Source organism: Rhinatrema bivittatum, chromosome 3 (genome assembly GCF_901001135.1).
Source record: "Rhinatrema bivittatum chromosome 3, aRhiBiv1.1, whole genome shotgun sequence".
NCBI lineage: Eukaryota > Metazoa > Chordata > Amphibia > Gymnophiona > Rhinatrematidae > Rhinatrema > Rhinatrema bivittatum.
In genome coordinates, this window is record NC_042617.1 from 367,504,602 (window position 1) to 367,530,165 (window position 25,564).

Genomic DNA, 25,564 nt, shown 5'->3' on the forward strand with positions numbered 1-25,564 from the left:
TGAAAACTTCTCTTGAATATTACATGACAAATTATATAGCTGATAAGTATGAATCCATTGAAAATATATCCTTGGAGAAAACTTATATTTAAGCAATTACCTTTTTCATGACGATAGCATTTTATAATTAACTTTTATACTAAGTAGTTACAAGAGATACTGACTTATGAATAATCACAAGAAAGCATTCAGTGTGTGCTGCTGCTAATAGAGCAAGAGACTTTGTAAGATCTTCCATCTTCAAACTGATTTTGTTATTTTCTTTTCAACTAGAGAGAAAATGATTGAAGGTAATATTCAGCAGTTTGCAGGTCATGATTCTGAACAATTTAAGAAATGGAATTTTACAAACCTAATGTCAGAACTTCGAGCTGCACAGGTAAAATAAAATGCTTTATGTTTGTGTTCAGTTAAAAAACAAATGAGTTTACAAATGTGAAATAGCTTGCATTAGTGAACTTAACATAGAACCTGTTCTATATGGTACTATTGCAAAATAGAATATAGATACATATGGAGGTAGATATTCAAAACTAGCTAGTTAGGGAAGTTAGCCAGATAAATGTATCTGGCTAACTTAGCCAGAATATTCAGAGGTGCGACTGCATCGCCAAATATACCCAAATGACTTTTTTGGTTAGCAGGATAAATTTATCCAGTTAACTTTAGAGCCTACTCTTATCCAAAAAAATTAAAGGTGAATTTTCTAAAGGTTATGGATGGAAAAATTAGCATATATGCATTTAAATGATATGTATCCACACATATGCTATTTTATAAAGCTCAAATATGCACATGTAAATATACAAGTTTAGAAGAGGGGCGGTCTAGGGACATTCTGGGACAGAGCCAACAGTTACGCATGTAAGTTGCTATTTTATAAGAGACTTATGCATGCAGATTTGGCAGCTTATTTGCATATATTTACACTTGCTTATTATCTGGCATAAGTGATATTAAATACTTTTATTGTGAAATACTGAGTGGGTGGAGGGTCTTGGAGAACTGTGGAGAGCTCAGGCTGAAAAACCAGGAGGGTCTCAATGATCTACACATGGACCGACAAACTGGACTAATTGGTAAAACTGATAATTTCATTCATGTTTGCATGTTACAAAATTAACAAACTTACATGCGTAAACAGCAACTTACGGATGGAGGGGGTAAATGCCATTTAAAATACTCATGTAAAATCTCTATGTGTATATTTTTTTAATTTAAAATAAAAATATGCGTGTACAGCCGATCAGCACCACTTAAGGTGCTACTTATCTGGCTAAGAAAGATAGCCGGAGATTTATGCGCCTATCTTACATAGGTGGACAAGTAGCATTTTTAAGACTTATCTGGTTATCTTACTTAGCCAGATAAGTAGCACTTTTAAGATTTATCTGGCTAAGTAGCAGATTTATCTGGCTAAGTAGCACTAAAACCGCCATTTATCCATCTAACTTGAATATCTATTTGCACATATTTTTTATATTCACACGAATGTTGCAGGGTAGAGTTACGTACACAGTAACTGAATGTAATCCACTTTGTAGTGGCTGAAATTCGAAATATTAAAAAAAAAAAAAAGAGATACCAGGTTATAAATTCCTGGGGTAGATTGGCATGTGTGCAGGTGTTTTAAAGTTATATTCCCTGCGTAAGTCTGAACATCGCCACTTATCTGGCTAAGTTAGCCAGATAAGTAGCTCCTCCCAGTTATGCCCCCTTCCTGCCCACCACTTAGCAAGCTAACTACTTACACTGAGTGGTTATCCAGCTAAGTGGCAGCCACTGAATGCAGCCAGATAATCAAATGCTGCCACTCAGCCAGATAAGTTAGAACGTCTCTGAGAACAAACAGGATGGTAATCCTCACACATGTGTGACATCGTCAGATGGTGCCCTGATCTGGAACTTTGATTTCAAAGATGCCGTACTACGCATGTGCAGCTGTAGTCATCACCCTGCCCCCTAGGCAGAGTCCCTCAGTTTCTTTTTTTCTGTGAGCCGTGTGGTCACGGGAGCCGTGTGTGTCATGGTATTTAGCTTTGCTCTCTCCTCACAGTTTTTGTAAGTGATTTTTTCTAGAGCTGCAGCTGTTTTTCTTTCCTTTACCTTACGGTAGTTTTATTTTATTTTTACTTTTTCCTTTCCTTTCCACGGTCTGCCAGCCTCATGGCAAGCCTTAGTCGCTGTGCAGTCTGGCAGAGTCTATTACTATCCCTTATTAAATACTGTGCCTGCAGTTTAGTATCTGTGTCCTTTCCTTGCTCTGTCTGTTTTTGTACCTCTGTCAGGTGCTGGCAGGACTGAATGCAGTCCGTGGGTGATCTGTGTACGTCACTGAGCCTGGGGACTCACCTGAGTTCTAACTGGGCAGGAGTTCCATGTTGTTTCACCAATCGATCGGCATCGATGGAGGTTTAGACAGTGAAGAGATTGTTCCTGTGGGGTGGGGGGGGGGTGGAGCTCATCCTCCCTACATTCAAAGGAACTAGTCTTCATGGGCAGGAACCCTGGATGACATAGCCTCCTGTGTGCATGTGATGGCTTTGAGAGAGAGGGTGAGCTGGAACCTGGGCAAGCAGCTTGCTGCCGCACCTTCGGTGCCATACCCAGTAAAGTTTGCCTGGCACATCTGTGAGCAGCACACCGTTTATCTGACACATTGATGTCAGGATCACGTTGGGGACCAGGACTGCCATTGAGCACCATGGTCACCCTGGTTGCCATCGAGATGTCGGGGTGCCCTTGATACTATCGAGGTGCCTGAATGCCCTTAATGCCATAAGGACCTTCTATGCCGTAGGCATCATCTCAATGCATCAGAGTCATTGAATGCCTTGGGCTTCAATGTGGTGGAGTAGTGGCAGCGACCTCTAGTGTCAGGGACCAGGACTGCCATCGAGCGCCATGGTCCTCTTCGATGCCATTGGAGCCACACTCGATGTGCCATCAATGCTTTTGGGGCCATTGAGGTCATGGATGCCATCGCCCTCGATCCCATCAAGGGGCATGAATGGCCACTCTCTATGCCATCAAGGTACATGGCCTCAATGCTGTTGCAACTCTCAATCCCATGGAGGTGTGTGGCCTCAAAGCCATGACCACCCTTGAAGCTGGTCATGGCTTTGAGCTGCCTCGATACCATCAATGTCCTTGATGCCATCGAGTTGCGGGGCCGCCATGGAGGCCATCAGGCATGTTGGCCACCAATGCCATTCATTGCCACTCTCAACAATGTCAAGCACCATTAACATGGCACTGGAATTGCCATTGAGCGCCCAGGTTGTCCTCGAGGCCATCGACCATGGGGGCTTATGAGAGCTCTCGAGTGCCACTGAAGCCCTTGGGTGACAGAGGTTTCGGCCTTGGATGGATTGAGCACCAAGGTTGCCATCCACTCAAGGCACCCCAGACTGCACAGTAGTCTGGGGTCCTCCAGAAGCCCATGCAGTCTAGTTGGCATGCTTGCGTTTCGATGACAGATTGCAGAGTCAAGCGGTCCGGATAATGTTGGACAATGCAACGACAGTGGCTTACATCAATTGGCAGGGAAGAACCAAGAGCCAGCAAGTGTTGCAGGAAATAGCCCAACTTATGGAATGAGCAGAATTGTATCTTCAGGAGATGCCAGCTTTGCACATTGCAGAAAAAGACAATGTAAGAGCTGACTTCCTCAGCAGACAGAGTCTGGATCCAGGAGAATGGGAATTATCAAGCGAGGGGTTTCAGCTAATAGTGGATCACTGGGGCCTTTCGTTCCTGAATCTACTGGTGACTTATTTCAATGCGAAGGTTCCTCTCTTCTTCAGTCTCAGGAGAGATCCAAAGTCCTTTGGCATCAATTCCCTCGTGCAGGAGTGGTCGGAGGGAAAATGTGGCTCATGTTGGGCAGGATGATTTGGAAAATCGAGTATTACAAGGAGATGACGCTTCTGGTGGCACCATCTTGGTGCAGAAGACTGTGGTGTGCAGATTTGCGAAGGCTCCTGGTGGACTACCCCTTCCGGTTTCTGACGCACAGGGATCTCCTATGGCAGGAGACTGTTCTTCATGAAGATCTGACTCTATTTTGTCTTACAGTATGGCCCTTGAGAGGGCTCGGTTGCTGAAGTGTGGATATTCCCTCCCTCCTACGATGCTATACTATCTCCCATATAGACAGTCCTATATTCATTATATGAAGGAGCTCTATGTTCACCTGTTGTTAAGCTTTTATGTTCGCCTGTTGTTAAGCTTTTATGTTCGCCTGTTAAGCTACATTTCTACGCTGCTCTTGTGTTATCCCCCTTCCAGTTCTTTCTCCCTGTTAATATGTACTTTCAAACCTGCTGTTCAAATGTGCACCGGTATGATGTCCCTACTAATACCGGTATATAAAAGTCTATAAATAAATAAATAAATAAATATTCTACTACGGTGATTGTCACTCTGCTACAAGCAAGAAAGTTCTCCACTTCCTTAGCCTATGTGCGGGTTTGGGAGTATTTGAGGCTTGGTGTGAAGATTGAGGGGTTCCCCCTCTTTCGGTTAAGATCCCACTCATTTTGGAATTTTTGCAGGATGGATTGAGTAAGGGGTTGACCGTTAATTCATTAAAGGTACAAGTGGTAGCTCTTGCCTGTTTCCAAGGTCAGGTGAATGGTGGACTCTTGTCAGCTCATCCAGATGTGACCCGTTTCTTGAAAGAAGTGAAACATCTTCATTCTCCCTTGCAGTTACCAGTGCCTTTGGAAGTCTTTATCTAGTTTTGTATTTCTTAGCAGAGCCTACATTTTGACCGATGTGTGGCCTTTCCTTGAGGATACTGACCTTAAAAACAGTGTTTCTCATGGCAATTTGTTCTGCGTATTAAGTATCTGAACTACAGGCCTTGTCTTACCAGGAGCCGTTTTTACAAGTAATCCAGGAGCTAAAGTGGTCTCGGATTTTCACTTGAATCAGTCTATTTCCCTGCCATCTCTGGACAGGGCAAAATATGTGGAGGAATATTGACTGTTACGGCCCTTGGATGTCAAAAGGCATGTTTTGCAGTATTTGGAGGCTTTGGAACCTCTCAGAAAGACTGATTGACTGTTTATTCCCTATGGTAGGAATAAACCGGGTGAGCCAGCATCACGGGCTACAATAGGCCACCTGATTAAGGAGATAGTCATGGCCGCATACATGGATGCTGAGCAGCTGTTGCCTAGTTAGGTTAAGGCTCATACCACCAGGGCTCAAGCAGTGTCATGGGCAGAAGTTAGATTATTGTCTCCCATCAACATTTGCCAAGCTGCTACATGGTCCTTCTTATACATTTTTTCTAGGCATTATCGTCTGGATGTGCAGGCCCAGGGTGTCGCAACCTTCACACGTGTGGTTTCACTGCACCGAGAGCCCTGTTTAGGAGTAGCTTTGGTACATCCTACTGGTTTTGGATTCACCTGTCTGTATGCTAAGAAAGGAGAAATTACTACTTACCTTATAAATTCATTTTCCTTAGTATAGACAGGTGAATCCAACTTCCCACCCTTGGCTGCCAAATGGTTGTGCTATGGTCCGCCTGTGTGTCTGTGTGTTCCAGGGAGTACTGGTAAGTGTCAATTCAGTCCCTAGATTAGTGTTATTACACTCTTTGTCTGAGCTGAATGTTTTCCAGTTGTCTGAGTGCTGGAATAGTAATCTGTTAATAATGAAGTTTTATTAGTTTGTCCATAGTTGGCTTTTGCAAAGAATACTGGTAGGCTGATGTCACTGCAGGGGTATATATATACTGTGATGTCAGCTTTGCTCCATCTCCATCTGCTGATAGAGGTGCATAACCCACTGGTTTTGGATTCTCTTGTCTGTACTAAGGAAAAGGAAATTATAAGGTAAGTAGTAATTTCTCCTTAACATTCTGCAGCTCAATTAGCAGGAATAAAAGTGTGCATACAATAATGTACATATCACGCTTACCAAATAATAATGTGTGTGTGAACTTCTGAACCCCGCCCCGAAATGCCCATTAACTGCCCCTTTTTATCTCTTTTACATTCGCACTCAACACTGCAAATTCACGCAAACTTCAGGCTTCTGGAAAAGGTGATCTGCTACTTACATGTGTACCTTCCAATTTTACGCACTGAAACCTTTTGTCAATTAACTCTGAAAAAATCAGAAGGAATATACATAAGTACAAACCCTGCCCTCAGAATGCCTCTTCTCAGTTCACATAAAAGTCCATGCATATGCAGGTTAGATGCATACTTTTTTAGAAAGCAGGATTTATGCATGTAAATTACTTACTAAATTACCTCCTTAGGGTTGAATTTGCAAACATCGCGCATAAAAAAGCCAGCAAATTTATGCATAAATGACACCAAGTTTCAAAGCGGATATAGGCGTATAAGTGCGTTTTGAAAGTTATCCCACCAAATCTTTCTGCACAAGTTACTACACCTCTTAAAGGTCTCCACAAATTTTTCTTGAAAATGTACACACATATTTTTTAAAATCCAAAAGCATGTATGTAAATCCAAACCCCTCTCCCAGGAATGCTTCCACTCAGTTCGGGTAAACTTATTATATGCATGTGTAGGTTTACTCGTAAATCATATTTAGGCTTTTGTAAAAGGCCATGTCTGCATGTAAAACTCTACTTTACTAGCAGAAATCCCTTTGAAAATTACTTTATTACTGCATTTTATTACGTCATAATGTAATGTACAGATCTCATTAGTAAATAGGCTATTTATTAGGGATGTGCAGACCAAAAGTTTAAGTTCATAAGTCCATAAGTCGAAAGGGGGGGTCATTTGCGGTCAATATGGACATATGGAGAATTCCATAAGTTGAGACTATGTCCATATGTGCAAATAAAAATTTAAACCCCTCACCCGCCTTAATCCCCCCCCCCTAAGACTTACCAAAACTCCCTGGTGGTCCAGCAGGGGTCAGGACGCCATTTCTGAACTCCTTTGCAAGGAGCACGTGAGGTTGGCGTCACGTCAGAGTGACGCGGCGTCACGTGATTCCCCTCGGGTCCGCTCCTGGACCCTCGTTGGGCCCAAAAGGCACTTTTGGCCAGCTTGGGGGGGTCAGGAGGCCCCCCCAAGCTGGCCAAAAGTGCCTTTTGGGCCCAACGAGGGGTCCGGGAGCGGAACCGCGATGGACCACGTGACGTCGGCGTCACGTCGGAGTGACGCCGACGTCACGTGATTCCCCACGCGTCCGCTCCCGGACCCTCACGGAACTTTTGGCCAGCTTGGGGAGTTTTGGTAAGTCTTGGGGGGGGGGGATTAAGGAGGGTGAGGGGTTTAAATTTTTATTTAGATCAACAATCGCGATTTCCAACTTATTCAACATAGCTATGTTGAATAAGTTGGAAATCCAATCGTTTACGCCACATCACTTTTTTAAGTTAAAAAAAAAAATAAGTTGCGTTTTCCATTTAAGTTCAAAACGAATGCACACCCCTACTATTTATAGCAGAAATACAATGGAAAACATTCATAAGTCATGGGCAAATGCATCTTTTCAAGAATAAAAATAAGTTTATAGTAGATGTCAGCCATCAGTTATCAAACATGTTATGAAATAATAATATTGGAGATTTCTGTAAAGAACTCAATTTCTATTCCAGTCATCCATATCCCATTTAAAAGTTTCTTGTAGTTTAATTTAGTCCCCTTTACTAGGTCTCCCATTTCCCTCAAGATATAGGAAAAGGGGAACCAAATGCTGGGCATTTAAAGGCTGATGTACTAAAGTGTAAATTTTTTCGCTAAATTGAGTTTTACTTGAAAAATTATGCACAATGCCCAGAAATACGCAAAAAGGCTAAACCATAGGCATTACACAAAACTAAAAATGTTTGCAAAAGTGGCCTTTGCAATTTTAAACTTGTGCATACATTACACTATGTGTTAAATTTTATTTAAATATCCTAGTAATGAGCTGCTGCAATGTAAAATTGTGCAAAGCTGCTCATTAATGGTGAATTTTGTGAAAACAGGCACAAAAATGGCTTTGCAGTTATGTTTTTGCAAGAAAAATAACTACAACTCAAAGAAAGCCTCAGAGGAATGGGGCTTTGTACAAAGTGGTTTGGCCTTCCACCCCCTTGTAACAAGATCGGTCTAATGGTCCAATGAGCCATGTGGCAAAGGAGCACTAGGGATCAGCTGATGCTATTTTGAAAAATGGCACTGCCCACAGAAGACTTGCATCATATAGAATAAGCTTGGGGGAACTGGGACTGTTGGGGTTTGGGTCAGCTTTTAGGATAAGAGGCAGGGTTTGGGCAGGTGAGGATTATCTAGCCCCTTGATTTACTGCATTTAGGCCCCACAAGGGACTTGGGTTGGGTGGCTAACTGGACCACCAGGCTTGCCAAGTTACATGGCTTGGACCAGTAAGTGGGATGGGGAGCCCATTGACCATCAGGCTGTTTTTATGACAGTTGGGGGGGGGCTTCAAATGAGTCACAAAGCCCTTTAAGTGCGAACCAGTTTGCGAATCCAGGGCCAGGTTTGCATGTTGCCACAGTTGGGTATACACTAAGAATGTCTCGTGCAGTTTTGCTATGGATGCTCATTAGCATCTGTTGTAATATTCCATGCAAATGGCCCTCTAACCTATGGTAAACTTTTAAGTAACAACATTTTAAAATGAATTGTCATAATTTTCATTGTTTTTTATTCATGTTTTGTTTGAAGCATTCTGAAAAGTGTTTTTAAATTACTTATTTTGTCTTTAAAATAAAGAAGGTAGAAGCCAATTTATTGGAAGAGATAAAGCAACTAAAGCAAGACAAGCATGTTCTTGAAATAGATTTGGGCCAGATGAGAAAAGAGAGAGATCTTTCTAAAGCACAGGCTGCTTACACTTCAGGTAACTGTTTAATTATCCCAGAATATTATTTTTCATGTATATATTATTGTAGTTGCACTTATAATACATAATACACATTTTCAAATCAAACTTTGTACCCATGGGCCGTTAAGCTCCCGGTGGAATTTGAAAATTACCTTCTTTAAGGGCAGTTTTCAAAGAAATTTGCCCAGGTAGCAAAGGAGTTACCTGGATACATCCCCAGCAATGAAAACTGCCCTCCCCCAGTGGGTAAATGTTCCCAAGTTGTTTCACAGTGTGCATACTTTTAGCCGAGTGAAAGGATCATACCCGGGTATGGGGAAGGAAAAGTACACATGGAGATTTCATTTTGTGGTAAAACGTGCAAAGTCCATGGGTATTTTTATACATAAGAGTTTTCCAGGCCCTAATTTTCAAAGAGAAACTTTTTTTTTGAAGGTCTGTATCTACGGATCTGCCAGAAAATCCTGGGATTTAAAAATTGCCCATTAAGAGACTTATGCAATAACCTGTATTGAATTTGAAAGATTACTGCGGGTGATGATCTAAATTTAAGCCATTATATATGAAACTAATGAAGTGTAGATTGCAGCTGTACTCTGTAAAGCCAACCTTGCTCTAACCAGTTCTGTGACTATGGACCAATTAGTACAGGGATAACACTGTTAATCCCTGATCCTCTGGTCAGGCACCCTCCCCAGGTTCTTCACATACCTGCTATCTGCCACATTACATCATGTTTATCAAAGATTTGTGCTACAAGGCATGAGCTAGTCAAATTCTAAAACTCTGACAAGTGCCATTTGGCATGGCAGAAGGGAGATATATTGCTCTGCTTTCATCCTGCCAGCAGGGGGAAATGGATCAGATGGGAGACTGGAGCCACAGGTTGGAATCAGGGGGACTGGGTTGTAGACTGAAATCACATGTGAATTTTGGATTGTAAATAGAGACATCAGGGGGTTGGGTTGTAGACCGTAGTCAAGTTGAAGAGGGATGGAATGGGAGTCAGGCTAAGAATCAGGGCTGGGGGAAGAGGGAGGTGACGGATTCCTTGTCATGCAAGTACAGCCCAGAGAGGCTCAACACAAGACATCCCCATTGTGCAAAATGTCCTACAACAAATAGTTCAAAACTGTTGCAAGCTTAAAGGTCCCAAAATGTCTCTCTCCCACTCCCCCTACTCCTGAATTGGCAAAATATAATGATAAGGAAGACCCCTCCAGAAGCTCACCCTACCCGAACCTCCAAACCCCTTACTGCAGTCAGGAGTTTGGAACAATCGTCCAACTCCCACTCGTCCAGCATTACTGTCAAAGTAATGCACTGACAACAATGCTAGTCACCTGTGCCATCAGCATTGCTGGCAAAGCAGCACTGCATGCACAGAGAGTTGTATGATTATTCTAAGCTCCTGACCACATTAAGAGCTGAGGAAGGGTTCCCGGTGGGGCAGGAGAGTTCAGGTTGAGTTGACGGGGGAAGGGCAAAAGTGGGCTTCTGATAGGGCTGTACTTTTGTTTATATTTTGACAGGGGAAGAGAGAAGAAGCCTTTTATTTATTTATTTAACGTTTTTCTATACCGGCATTCATGATTAGAATCACATCATGCTGGTTTACATTTAACAGGGGGGTGTAAATTAAAATAAATAACTGAATAGAACTGAAAAAAACTCTAACAAGTGAAATGAAAAACTCTGAAGTTACAATAAAACAGGATGCTAAAACTGGGTTGAGGAAAGTCTAAAGTAACTTAACAGAAAGAGCCATTATTTACAGTATTCTAAGAATGTCTGATTGTGGTTGTCGTTCATATGCGATTCAAATAGGGTCTGGAAATGCTTGTTTGAACAACCACGTCTTAAGCCTTTTTTTGTGCATATTATCCCTCAATGTTTTTTTTTTTTTTTAACTACTTTGGATGGTTCAGGAGGGTGATCTGCTACAAGGGACCATTTGTTTTGCTGGGGTGGGGGATTAGACTAGCAGGCCTCAATTTTTTTTTTTTTAATTTTCATTGCTATTTAACTCTATATTTTAAACAAACAATATACAAGTTCACACTTGCAAAGAAAAAGCAAAGACAAAGAAATATATAAAACTAAATATTTCCAAACCAAGAAAAAAAAATCAAGCATATTGCTATAATTAGACCAATATACTATATAGAAGACCAGAAACAATGATAGGCAATTTCCGCAATGCACACTACATTATCGCACCCTGCATTAACACATCTTAGCATTTTTGAGAGAGAGAGAGAGAGAGCTTCTGTACAGAAATCAATATGTCACTATTTATACCATTGTAAGAGGGTACTTTTAACTCGGTATGGGTTTTGGGGGCAGAGTAGGTTGGGGGGTTACCTACACAGTCAGAGGTACGAACATCAAAGCTGACATCACTGAAGATATGCTGTCGTTTGAATCAATGAAAGGTAAAAGAGGAGTTGATTTGCCTAAGATTAACCCACAGCCGAGCTTAATCTAGCTGATTATGTATCGCTGTCTTTTGTTTTCATTGTTTTCAATGACTATTTTACCACTCTTCAGTTGTTATCGTTTAAAATATCTTTCCTGTCCTCCAGCTCCCATGTTTTTCGCTCCCTGTTTGATGTAACTTTTTTACCTTCTATATAGTTGTTAATTGGTTTCCCCTGTTCTATTGTAAACCGGTACGATAAGACCGCGTCTTGAGTATCGGTATAGTAAAAGAATTTAAATAAATAAATAAATAAATAAAATAAAAATTTGTACAATGCATTCTCTACCTAGCTTGCTTGTTTGAAGCTAGGTAGAGAGTGCATTGTACAAATCAATGTACTCTTCCACATTGTACAAATAAGTGTTCCCCTCCACAGGTTGTCTCATCTGCTGCAGGTTCCAGCCCACTTCACCCGTACATAGAACACATACAGAACCAAGGCATTACCATGCCCTGGTTTGATATCCAAATTGGATATCCAAATTTGATATCCAAATTGGATTGGGCCTGTTGTCTGATCCTCTAGAGGTAACAAATACATGCTTACAATGACCTGCCTGTTTACTAAGTGGGTAGAGTGCATTCCTGCCCCTAACAACACTGCCCAGACCACATCCACCCTATTCTTGATTCAGAGCTGGAGTCTACCTATGAAAGTAGACTCGGATCAAGGCCCACATTTTACTGGAAACTGTTGGGTTTGAAAAGTAAGCTCCACGTATCATGTCACCCCCAATTGTCAGGATAAGTAGAAGGGACACAGATAACCATAATCAGCATTCTAAAGAAGTATGTGTCTACATCAGGTAAGAACTGGGATGTCAAATTACCCCTAGTGTTAATGGCTATCAGATCCATGCCATACCATACTACAGGAATCTCCCCATTAGAGAGGATGACAGGAAGAAAAATGACCTTACCTATGCATTTGCTTTTCAGGATGCAAGATGCTAATTTGGTTAGTGCTACCACTGGACATGAATATGTTACCCATCTGTGGGAACAATTGCAAAACACTTTTGCCTTTGCCCAAGGGAATTTGGAAACAAAGGTCAGAGGTAGAAAAGCCTATTATAATTTAAAAGCTACCTCTAAAGAGTATAAAATTAGAGACAAGGTCTTTTACTATAATTACAGTAAAAACAAAGCCAAATAAAGCAAAATTTTGCCTAGCTGGAGAGACCTTTCGTAATTGTGGATAAAGTCTCACCAGTCATGTATCTTATTCGAATTATGACAGCTCCTGATGGTGAAGATGTCCTTAAATGGGTCCACATTAATCAGCTCAGACTTTGTCACCCTTGTAAATTTGTGGATCAAAATGCTTTGCCTAGTGACACTGATACAAACAATAAAATAGAGCAGAATAGATGAAGAGCCAATCTCTGAGGATGATCGTCCTAGTGCTGCTGATAATAGGAGTGGAAGCTGCCAAGCTGATCGAGCTGGTCCTTCCTCCAGCATCATGATGCAAGACACCCCTGGTTTCCTCATTTCGCACTCCCAGTTTGTCACCCAGAAAATCTTTGTGTTGCTGGTCCCCCAACATGTGATCCATAAACATTTTAGCCTCACTAACATGCATTTGCCTGAAACTAAAGCTTGGTTTAAGGATCATCTGAAATATGCTACCCAGAATGTTCAGAACATTCTGAGGCAATTAGACAAAATTATGATCCAGCCTATTAGAAAAAAACTTAATCGACCCAAAAGTTTTATTGGTTTAATTACTGGATCCATTATTTTTTCTGTCCTGGGTTCTTTCTTTGGTGCATCCATGTCCATTGCGAATGCAGTTACCATAAAAAAAACTTGCAGAACATTGTTAAAGAGTTGCAGCATGATATGAAAAGTATCTCTAAGATACAACACCAACAAGAACAGTTAACTTCTCAAGGTGAAACACTAAATAACACTGTCACCTTGGTTAACCTACATTCTCAAGCAATTGAGCATAACTGAGAGGACATTACCACTATTAAAAAGTGCTGAGTGAGGACTGCACCTTTATCCAGCCCATTCAAGCACTCACAAATGAGTTGTTTAGAGAGCTGACAACAGCATTAGTAACAAAATAAAAGGACATATTCCAATCTATTTAGTCTCTTCCGATGTCATTACAGATGCTTTTGCTAAGATTACCCGAAGTAACTTCGAGCTTATCCAGGTCCATATTGCTTTTCATATGGGTAATGCTATACCTCTGGATGTAGACACTGAGAATATGGAGGTTGTGTATGTTTTCAACTTGCCTTTCATTTTGCCTGAGAATGTTTACCAGTTGAAACAAGTAATTAATATAGGATAGGTACTTGGACAAACAATGTATACGTGTGGGAAGTTACACCTGCCCTTCTGGCATATCAAAATGACAACCCACAATAATATTTAGTTCCTAATTAAGACCTATGCCAACAAAGGATATACATTGGTTATGTCCTAGTAAGCCTTTCCTAAAGGATACTACTGAAGTTCTGTGTGGTTTGTCCTTGGACAACATCTGAGAGAAATGTAAGATTACCATGACATGATGAATTCTCTGAAACCAAGATTGCTGTTGTAAATAATGTTTGGTTAGGTAGAACCATTCTGAAAGATTTCAATTTCTAACAAGCATGTTGTTACCATAAGATTCCTTTACCCAGTAATGTTTCTTTTGTCTCAGCACCTAAGAATCCAATAGTTACTGTAGGAGGTGTGCCCTTATAGTGTCTAGAACCAGACCCGGTTCCCACAGAGGTAGAAATCCTGGACATGTTTCGAGGCCATGAAATCAACTTTGATGAAAACTTGATATAACTTTTAGGCTATAAAGACTCTCACACTGTTGAACTGTCTATAGACTAAGACACAGCAGAAATTTCTGACTACGATTATGATTCCAGAGATGAAAATATTTTACAAACTCACTATATCCTGTCTTATGCCTTACCTGTCCTAACCACGAAGTTTGTGGCCCACCTGCTATTTTCAATCACCCTTTTTAGAAGAGTAATGCCCTAGTAAGACAAACATGGAAAAGATCTCATCGTAAAGCCATGCACTTGCAAGACCTCCCAGAGCCCCCATCTCTAAAACTGCATGAGATATCATGTTAATCAGTGATCACACGTTGTCGCCTTCCAGGCTAGGAAAAGGAGGTTTGCACACACACGTATAGTCTATCTCAAGTCTAAGATGACGTCCCTACCTCATATTTCTACAGTATGCACCATGTGAGAACTACATTATTTCCTTATTTCCTTTTATACTTTTAAATATATATATATATATATATACATAGAAATGACGGCAGAAAAAGACCAAACAGCCCATCTAGTCTGCCCAGCAAGCTCCCACACTTATAATCCCATACTTATCTGTTTCACCGACCACCAGGTTCAGGGCCCTTGTTGGTAATTCTTTTGTTCAAATTTCCTGCCACTCCCTGCCGTTGATCCAGACAGTAATGTTGGAGTTGCATCAAAGATGAATCGTAAGACTTAATGGTTAAGAGTAGTAACCGCTGCATCAAGCAAGTTACCCCGATGCTTGTTTACCCCGACTGCACAGATCAATACCTTGTTGGATGTTGTCTGAATGTAAATCCTTTTTTCCACATTTCCGCCTGCCGTTGAAGCAGAGAGCAACGCTGTATATGCATTCAAAGTGAAGTATCAGGCTTAATTGGTTTAGGGTAGTAACCGCCGCAATAAGCAAGCTACCCCACACTTATTTCTTTACCCAGACTGTGTAGTTCAGTCCTTGTTGGTTGTTGTCTGAATGCAAATCCTCTTTTCCACATTTCTCCTTGCCGTTGAAGCAGAAAGCAATGTTGGAGTTGCATTAACAATGTGAAGCCTTATTGAGTAAGGATAGTAATCACCAGGTAGTAGCCACTATTCCAGCAAGCCACCTGCATGGCTCTATTCTCCATTCCCATCCTCTAGCCTTTATGGATCCACAGTGTTTATCCCATTCCTCTTTGAAATCCTTCTCAGTTTTAGTCTTCACCACTTCCTCCGGAAGGACATTCCAGGCATCCACCACCCTCTCCGTGAAGAAATACTTCCTGACATTGGTTCTGAGTCTTCCTCCCTGGAATTTCAAATTGTGACCCCTAGTTCTACTGATTTTTTTCCAACGGAAAAGGTTTCTTGTTGACCATGGATCATTAAAACCTTTCAAGTATCTGAAAGTCACCTCTTCTCCTCCTCTCCTCCAAGGTATACATATTTAGGTTCTTCAATCTCTCCTCACAAGTCATTTTATGAAGACCATCCACCTTTATGGTCGCCCTTCTCTGGACTGCCTCCATCCTGGCTCTGTCCCTTTGGAGATACTGTCTCCAGAACTGAACACAGTACTCCAGGTGAGGCCTCACCAAGGCCCTGAACAAGGGGATCATCACTTCCTTTCTCTTACTAGATATTCCTCTCTCTATGCAGCTCAGCATTCTACTGGCTTTAGCTATCACCTTTTCACATTGTGTCGCTGACTTCAGATCGTTAGACACTATCAATCCAAGGTCTTTCTCCTGCTCCGTGCACATCAGCCCTTCACACACCCCCACACCCCCATCAAATACAGTTCTTTTGCATTTTCACACCCCATATGCATGACCCTGCACTTCTTGGCATTGAATCTCAGCTGCCATATCTTCGACCACTCTTCCAGCTTCCTTAAATCCCGTCTCATTCTCTCCACTCCTTCTGGCATGTCTACTCTGTTGCAGGTCTTAGTATCATCCGCAAAAAGACAAACCTTGCCTTCTATCCCATCCGCAATGTCGCTCACAAAGATATTGAACAGGACCGGTCCCAACACCAATCCTTGCGGCACTCCGCTTAACACCACTCTTTCTTCAGAGTAAGTTCCATTTACCATCACACGTTGTCTTCTGTCCGCCAACCAGTTTGCAATCCAGGCCACCTCCTTGGCACTCATTCCTAAGCTTCTCATTTTATTCACAAGCTTCCTGTGCTGGACCATATCAAAAGCTTTGCTGAAATCCAAGTAGATGACAACGAGCGCTCTTCCTCGATCCAATTCCCTAGTCACCCAATCATAAAAGTCAATCAGGTTTGTCTGACAGGACCTTCCCCTGGTGAATCCATGCTGCCTCTGGTCCAGCAATTCTTCTGACTGTAGATAGTTCACTATTCTTTCTTTCGATAGTGACACCATTACTTTTCCCACCACCGAGGTGAGGCTAACTGGCCTGTAGTTTCCAGCCTCCTCTCTGCTCCCACTCTTGTGAAGCAGGACCACCACCACTCTTCTCCAATCACTCGGCACCACTCCCACTTCTAGAACTCTATTGAACAGGTCACGAAGCGGGCCCGCCAGCCATCTCTGAGCTCCCTCAGTATCCTCGGATGAACCTCATCAGGCCCCATGGCTTTGTCCACTTTCAGTTTTCCTACTCTTACCATACATTCTCTTTTGTAAACGGAGTTTCATCTACTCCACTCCCCTCCAGTTTCTTGTTAACTAGCGACGGCCCTTCTCTAGGGTCCCCTTTAGTGAACACCGAACTGAAGTATTTGTTTAATATTTCTGCCATTTCTTTGTCTCTCTCCACACATTGATCCTTTTCACCTTTCAATATCACTATATCGCTTTGGACTTTTCTCCTTTCTCTGATGTATCTGAAAAATGTTTTGTCACAACGCTTTACCTCTTTGGCAATCCTTTCTTCTGCTTGACTTTTTGCTGTCTTGATTACTTTCTTCGTCTCCCTCAGTTCCACCAGATATTATTCCTTATGATCCTTACTTTGGGATCCTTTATATTTCTTAAATGCTGTTCTTTTAGCTTTTATTTTATCAGCCACCTCCTTTGAGAACCAGATAGGTTTCATTTTTCTCTTGCGTTTCTTTACTTTTCTAACATATAGATTAGTTGCCTTGGTAATTGCTCCTTTTAGTTTGGCCCACCATTGTTCCACATCTCTCATATTGTCCCAGCCTTCTAGTTCTTCCTCCAGGTACTTCCCCATTTCAACAAAATCCCTGTTTTTGAACTGCAAAACTCGGGTCTTCATGCGACTTATCCGTATCTTATTTGTGATGTGAAACCATACCATTTGATGATTACTGGTGCTGAGGTGAGCACTCACCTGGACATTAGAGATATTATTTCCATTTGTGAGCCCTAAATCGAGTATAGCTCCCTCCCTCGTGGGTTCCATTACCATTTGTTTGAACAGAGCCTCTTGCAGGGCATCCACTATCTCTCTACTACTGTTAGATTCTGCAGAAGGGATTCTCCAGTCTACGTCTGGCAGATTAAAATCTCCAACAATCACCACTTCTCCCTTCTTTCCCATCTTTTGGATGTCTTCAACCAGATATCTGTCAAGTTCTTCCACTTGATTTAGAGGCCTGTAAACCACTCCAATAAAAATGGATGCCCCATCATCTTTTTTTAGGTCTGCCCATAGTGCTTCTTCTTTGCCCCATCTTCCTTGCAGCTCAGATGCTTGGATATTGTTTTTGGCATAGAGAGCCACTCCTCCCCCTTTTCTGTCCTCTCTGTCCTTCCTTAACAAGTTATAGCCCAGTAGGGCCATAGTCTAATCATGAGATTCCGTAAACCATGTCTCCGTGACAGCAACAATGTCCAAGTCCGCCTCCACCTTTAGGGCTTGCAGATCTGGGATTTTATTGCCCAAACTACGAGCATTTGTGCTCATAGTTTTCCAACTTTTCTCGTTCATGTTACTGCTTTTCTTGGACTCCTTTTGTGTCTTACTTAGCTGACTTTTGTTATCCACTTCACCCTTTTCCATAGCATTTGTATTTGGGGGGTGACATTCTAATTTCCTTCTACCACCCCCAGCATCTAGTTTAAATGCCTTAAGACATAGGATTTGAATTTATCTCTTAGGATCCTTTTTCCTGCCACAGACAGATGTAAGCCATCTTTGACAAAGAGCTTTATACTGTTCCATACATGGCCCCAGTCCAAAACATTGTTCCTTACATCAGGATTTGAGCCATACATTGAAGTTATCAATATGGCTTAGTCTCTCCTTCCCCTTTCCATGAACAGGTAACACTTCTGAAAAGGCAATGGTTGTTGCCAAGTGACTAATCTGCTTCGCTAGAGACTGGAAATCTCTCTGTACCTCTTGGATGCTGTTTCTAGCAAGGTCCTTGGTTCCCAGATGGATGATAATATCAACTTTAGAGTCTTTGCTTTCTTCTTTGATTGCTTTGACTATCTGAATAGCATTTCTGCCGGCCGATGATCCTGGAAGGCTTTTAACTGTAGTGTTCCCTCAAAAAGAGTTCCTAAATTAGTGCCTCTGATGACAGAGTCACCCAGCACAATGGAATTTCTGTATGCATTGGGTTTCTTCTTTCTTTTCAGATACCACTTCAATCTCTTTCACAAGAGCTTCTTCATTATCTAATACAGAGAAGGCGTTTTGTACTTGTGTCACTTGAAAGAGCATGTGTCTCTGCATCACAGGTCTTATTCTACCAGAGCCCACTGTAATCCTATTGTTTTTTGGGTTCCTTAATGCCCTTTGTGAGTGGGGGGTAGACATGTGGGCTGCACAGTTGTGAAGAATGGGTGTCTGTGGGTCACTGATCTTATCCTACTTGAGCCCACTTAAAACCCCTTTTTCCTTGACTTTTGGTTTTTCTGTGGTAATAGGGAATTCATTCCTGAATACTGTGAAGTGGGTGAAACTTTCTTTCTCACAGGACAAGCAGGATGGTAGTAGTCACATATGGGTGACATCACAGGATGGAGCCCAATCACGGAACACTTCTGTCAAAGTTTCCAGAACTTTGATTGGCCCCTACTGGGCATGCCCAGCATGGCACTAACCCTGCAGCCAGCAGGGATCCCCCCTTCAGTCTTCTTTTTTCTGCGCAGCAGTAGCCAGGCGTTTAAGGAGCTCTGCAGAGATTCCTGACAGGTATTTTCCTCACGGAATTACTAAAATCTAATTTACCCCACAGGGGACCCTCCTTCAACTTTTTCAAGCCGCGGTACTCCGGTAAGTTTTTACCCGTTTTCCGTCGATTACCGTCGAGTTTGGCCTTTGCAGTCTACTGGCCGTCGACCGTACCGCAGCTCAATTTTTTCATGGCCATGGCATCGGGGTTTCGCCGGTGCCCGGACTGTAATTGCACCAGGAGGAGGAATAGCCTAGTGGTTAGAGCAGTGGGGTTCGAGTCCTGCTGTTGCTCCTTGTGACTTTGGGCAAGTCACTTTATCTTCCTTTGCCTCAGGTACAAAACTTAGATTGTAAGCCCTCTGGGGATAGGGAAATACTTACATTACCTGAATGTAAACCGATGTGATATCTCAGATGAATGTCGGTATATAAAACCAAATAAATAAATAAAAATAAATAAATGTCCATCACAGACCCTCACAAAGTCTGTGTAATGTGTCTCGGATCTGAGCACGATGTCCTAACCTGCACCAAATGTGCCCTAATGACACCAAAAGGTCACAAGCTAGAATGGAGAAGATGGAACTTCTCTTCCTTGCTCAAACCCCGACGCCGTCTATTGCATCGACGTTGTCAGAACCGGCACCGTCAACTTCGCGCCAGCATCGACCTCCGGCCGGTGACCGTCCGGCATCGATGACTTCTCGTCCTTTGACACCCTCTACTCCCCCTCAGGACCGAGGGGATCTTAGAGATAAACATCGCCACCGGCATCGAAAGTCTCGGACCATCAAGGGAGCGAAATCATCGACCTCGCCATCGCCCGAGCTGCCGTCGAAGACGCCCCGTCCAGAAAAGGCACCAACCTTTTCGGCGACCAGGTCACTGAGGCAACCCTCACCCAACAGGGTATCGGGAGCCGCAACTCTGCCTTTAACGGTGGTCCCTCTGGCTATGCCGCTGCCTCCTTCTTCTTTTCCGGAGCCAGGGCTGCTTGCTCCAGGTCTCCCAGAAGAACTGGACCGGATGGTTCAGGAGGCCATCGACAAGGCAATGCATCGACTCCAGGTTCCTCCGGCACCGACACTGGTACCGATTGCGGAACCGACCACTGACCCGATTCCAGCAGCATCGGCACCGCTGCTCTCGAGGATGGAAGCGCTTATGGCCGCTTTTCCACCAATGGACCCCAGGTTACCGATAGCTCCAGTACCCTCCCCGCTTGCTTTGTCATCAGGAGGAGAAACACCATTCCGCATCCCTCCATCGGGAGTTCTGCCTCAGCTGTCGATGCCATACGTCCGTCGACACCACAGTGCCATCCATCGATGCCCTCGATGCCTGCACCAGTGCCTTCAATGCCTTCATCGGTGCCTCCCGTTATTCCTTCAAGTCCTTCGGAGCCTCGACCAGGACCTTCGGGAATCCCACCGCCCCATCCTCCTCTAGTTCCTAGAGGAGCAGGTGCTGATCCCTACGACACCTGGACAGATGATTCTTCACCAGACACCGATGACCTGCCTTCACCACCACCTCCTTCTGAAAGCAGAAAGCGTTCTCCTCCAGAGGACCTTTCCTTCATAAACTTTGTGAAGGAGATGTCTGAATTGGTTCCCTTCCAATTACAGACCGAACAAGATGACAGCACCAAATGATGGAGCTGTTGCAATTCCTGGATGCTCCCAAGGAAATAACCTCCATCCCTATTCACCAAGTTCTTCTGGATCTCCTCAAAAAGAACTGGGAACACCCTGGCTCTTTTGCTCCAGTGAACAGGAAGGCTGACACCACTTATTTGGTACAGTCAGCCTCAGGTTTTCAAAAATCTCAATTGGATCACCACTCTGTCGTCGTGGAATCTGCCCAAAAGAGGGCAAAGAGATTGAAACCTCACACTTCCTTTCCCCCAGGCAAGGAGCAAAATTTCTAGATGCCATTGGTCGCCGTGTCTTCCAGGGCTCAATGCTCATCTCTCGATTCGCCTGTTATCAGCTCTATATGACCCAATACAACAGGGTCTTTTTTAAGCAGATACAAGACTTGACAGACTTCCTGCCTCAGCAATTCCAAGATCAGCTCCAAACCCTAGAAAACAAAGGTTTTGAGGCGGACAAGCATGAGATAAGATCATCTTACGATATCTTTGACACTGCTACCAGGGTATCTGCAGCTGCTATCTCGGTGAGAAGATGGGCCTGCCTGAAGTGCAGGATAGATTGTCCAACCTGCCCTGTTTAGGAGACAATCTGTTCGGCGAACAGATTCAACGAGCGGTGGCGGAACTCAAGGACGATCATGAGACCCTGAGACAGCTCTCTCTGATGCCTTCTGACTATACCTCCAAGTAGCCATTCAGGAAGGATATTAAAAAGTCATTCTTCTGTCCAAAGAAGTCCTATCCACCACCGTCTAGGACTCATTCCACGAGACCTTTCAAAAGGCCCGGTCTCGTCAGATACAAAAACAAAAGCCACAAGCAGCTCCTCAGCCGGGCCCTACTTCCGGTTTTTTATTCCTGCATAAGGAGCAGCAGCCAGCTTCCACTGCCTCAGATACCAGTGGGAGGTCGATTGTGCCATTTCCACAACAAGTGGCACACAATCACCTCAGACCAGTGGGTCCTCGCCATAATCTCTCAGGGTTATCACCTGAACATTCTCTCCATCCCACTGGACTCCCCACCTCGGCTGACGTGAGGAACATCCGACCATTCACCACTTCTGGAACAGGAGGTCTCCCTCCTTCTCTAGTCCAGAGCAATAGAACCAGTGCCCTATTCCCAACAAGGCCTAGGATTCTATTCCCGGTACTTTCTATTCCCGATACTTTCTAATCCCCAAAAATCAGGCGGCGTTCGTCCAATTCTGGACCTACGTGCCCTCAACAAATACCTCCAACGAGAAAAGTTCAAGATGGTAACCTTGGGTTCCCTCCTTCTTCTTCTGCAAAAAGGAGAATGGCTCTGCTCTCTAGACCTCCAGGACGCATATACTCATATTGCGATAACTCCATCTCATCGCAAATACCTGAGATTTCTAATAGACCCCAAGCACTATCAGTACCGAGTGCTTCCATTTGGCCTCGCATCTGCACCACGAGTCTTCACGAAATGTCTCGTAGTAGTTGCAGCCTTCCTCAGGACTCAAGGTGTTAACGTCTACCCCTATCTAGACGATTGGTTGATCAGGGCTCCCACTCAGCAAACTGCTCTGTCGTCCCTGCATCTTACCTTACACACCCTGATTTTGCTAGGATTTCTCGTCAACTACGACAAATCCTACTTAGTCCTATCTCAAACCTTATCATTCATAGGGGCAGACTTGGACACCTTGCAGGCAAAAGCTTTTCTACCTCGACAACGAGCTCTCACTCTCGTCTCTCTTGCACACCAGCTGCAGTCTCAGCGCTACACGACTGCACGCCACTTTCTCATCCTACTGGGGCACATGGCGTCCTCAGTTCAGGTCACCCCAATGGCCTGCCTAGCCATGAGAGTCATGCAGTGGACTCTAAGGTCACAATGGACTCAATGCATTCAGCCCCTGTCGACCATTGTCCACGTCACCAACACACTCCGTCAGTCTCTCACCTGCTGGAAAAATCAGATCAATCTCCTCCAAGGCTTGCCCTTCAGGCTCCAGACCCTCAATAATTCTCACCACCGATGCTTCCAATCTTGGCTTGGGAGCCCATGTGGCCAATCTGCAGACACAAGGAAATTGGTCTCCAGAGGAAGCCAAACACCAAATCAATTTCCTGGAGCTGCGAGCAATCAGATATGCTCTCAGGGTATTTCAGGATCACTTCTCCAACCAAGTCATCCTGATTCAGACGGACAACCAGGTGGCCATGTGGTACATCAACAAACAGGGAGGGACAGGCTCCTACCTATTGTGCCAGGAAGCTGCGCAGATCCTCTCCCATTCGATGTACCTCAGGGCCACCTACTTGCCGGGAGTGGACAATGTGTCGGCATACAAGCTAAGTCGCGCCTTTCAACCGCACGAGTGGTCTCTCAACCCCTTAGTGGCGGACTCGATCTTCCAACAATGGGGTTACCCTCATATAGATCTCTTTGCGACATGTCAAAACTGCAAAGTAGAGAACTTTTGCTCTCTCACTCACAGCCAACACTCACAACCAAGAGATGCGTTCTCCCTCTCATCGGCGACAGGTCTCCTATATGCATTCCCTCCACTTCCACTTCTCTCAAAGACTCTTGTGAAGTTACATCAGGATAAGGGAACCATGATCATGATAGCACCTCACGGATCTCGCCAAGTGTGGTTCCAAATACTTCAGGATCTCTCCATTCGCAGGCACATTCCCTTGGGAAAGGACCCGCTTCTGATTACGCAAAACGATGGGTGCCTGCGCCACCCCAATCTGCAAGCCTTGTCCCTGACGGCATGGATGTTGAAAGGTTAATCCTTCAGCCACTTAACCTTTCTGAATCAGTTTCCCGTTTCCTGATTGCTTCAGGGAAGCCTTCCACGAGAAAATCTTATTCTTACAAATGGAACAGGTTTCAGTCATGGTGCTCTTCTCAATCCCTTGACCCCTTTACCTGTCCAATCACGAAGTTTCTGGACTATCTCTGGCACTTGTCGGAGTCAGGTCTAAAAACTTCCTCCATCAGAATGCATGTTAGTGCGGTGGCCGCCTTCCATAAAGGTGTCGGGGATGTTCCCATATCAGTACAACCCCTTGTAACACATTTTCTGAAGTGCTTGCTTCACCTCAAGCCTCCACTGCGCCCTCCGGCCCCTTCTTGGGATCTCAACCTGGTTTTGGGTCGGCTCATGAAACCACCATTCGAGCCTTTCCAATCCTGTGAACTTTGCTATCTCACATGGAATGTGATTATCTTTTGGCAATCACTTTGGCTCGCAGAGTTAGTGAATTACAGGCCCTATTTACCTATCCGCCTTACACTAAACTTCTGCAAGACCGGGCAGTACTCAGCGCTCATCTGTATCAGAGTTTCATCTCAATCAATCCATTATACTACCTACCTTTTTTCCCAGGCCCCATTCCAATCCAGGAGAACAGGCTCTGCATACCCTTGACTGTAAACGGGCTCTAGCGTTCTACCTAGACCGTACAGCTGCCCACAGGAAAAGCACTCAATTGTTTGTCTCTTTCCATTCCATCAAATTGGGGCAGCCTGTGGGTAAGCAGACTCTCTCCTCCTGGTTAGCGGACTGCATATCCTTTTGCTATCAGCAAGCAGGTATTCCACTTCAAGAACGTGTTAAAGCACACTGTGAGGGCCATGGCGACTTCAGTAGCACACCAACGATCGGTGCCACTTCCTGACATTTGCAGGGCTGCCACCTGGAGTTCTCTCCATACCTTTACAGCCCACTATTGCTTGGACAAGGCCTGAAGACAAGATTCCATCTTCGGCCAATCTGTCCTGCATAACCTATTCACAACTTGATGTACCAACACCTTTCTGCCTGCCCAATAGGGTTCAGGATGCCCTCTATGAAATTCTACCCCAGTTGTTGTGCCTGTTGCACGTCTTTGGGTACATTTGGTGCATACTCGGACATCCTCAGCTCGGTACTCACCCATATGTGAGGACTACCATCCTGCTTGTCCTGTGAGAAAGCAAATGTTGCTTACCTGTAACAGGTGTTCTCACGAGACAGCAGAATGTTAGTCCTCACGAAACCCGCCGCCACCCCGCAGTGTTGGGTTTGTTATGTTTCTTTTATTTTTCGGCACTTCCTGTTGCTTTTTAAACAAGACTGAAGGGGGACCTTTGCTGGCTGCAGGGTTAGTGCCATGCTCGGCATGCCCAGTAGGGACCAGTCAAAGTTCTAGAAACTTTGACAAAAGTGTCCCGTTATTGGGCTCCATCTTGTAATGTCACCCATATGTGAGGACTGACATCCTGCTGTCCTGTGAGAACATCTGTTACAGGTAAGCAACATTTGCTTTCTCCTTGAAGTTCAAAACAGACTAAAGACTTGATTGCCCCCTGTAATGCACTATGCGTCACCTGCCCAAAGCTGAATAGAACAATCCCTTTTTTGGGGGGCTTAAACAAACACACAGTAATTTAATGCAGCATAATAGAAGGACTAGAGGGCATTCCATGAAGTTAGCAAGTAGCACATTTAAGACTATTCAGAGAAAATTCTTTTTCACTCAACGCACAATAAAGCTCTGGAATTTGTTGCCAGAGGATGTGGTTAGTGTAGTTAGTATAGCTGGGTTCAAAAAAGGTGTGGATAAGTTCTTGGAGGAGAAGTCCATTAACTGCTATTAATCAAGTTTACTTAGGGAATAGCCACCGCTATTAATTGCATCATTAGCGTGGGATCTTCTTAGTGTTTGGG

At 43.8% G+C, this 25,564-nt stretch overlaps 1 protein-coding gene across 1 annotated transcript in view; it reads left to right on the top strand.

The window, feature by feature from the left end:
* CEP162 (centrosomal protein 162) overlaps positions 1-25,564 on the top strand; it is a 423,542-nt gene that overhangs the window by 305,555 nt on the left and 92,423 nt on the right. The window contains 2 exon segments of the mRNA XM_029595494.1: positions 274-379; positions 8,724-8,850. Coding sequence (XP_029451354.1) covers positions 274-379; positions 8,724-8,850 — 233 coding nt within the window.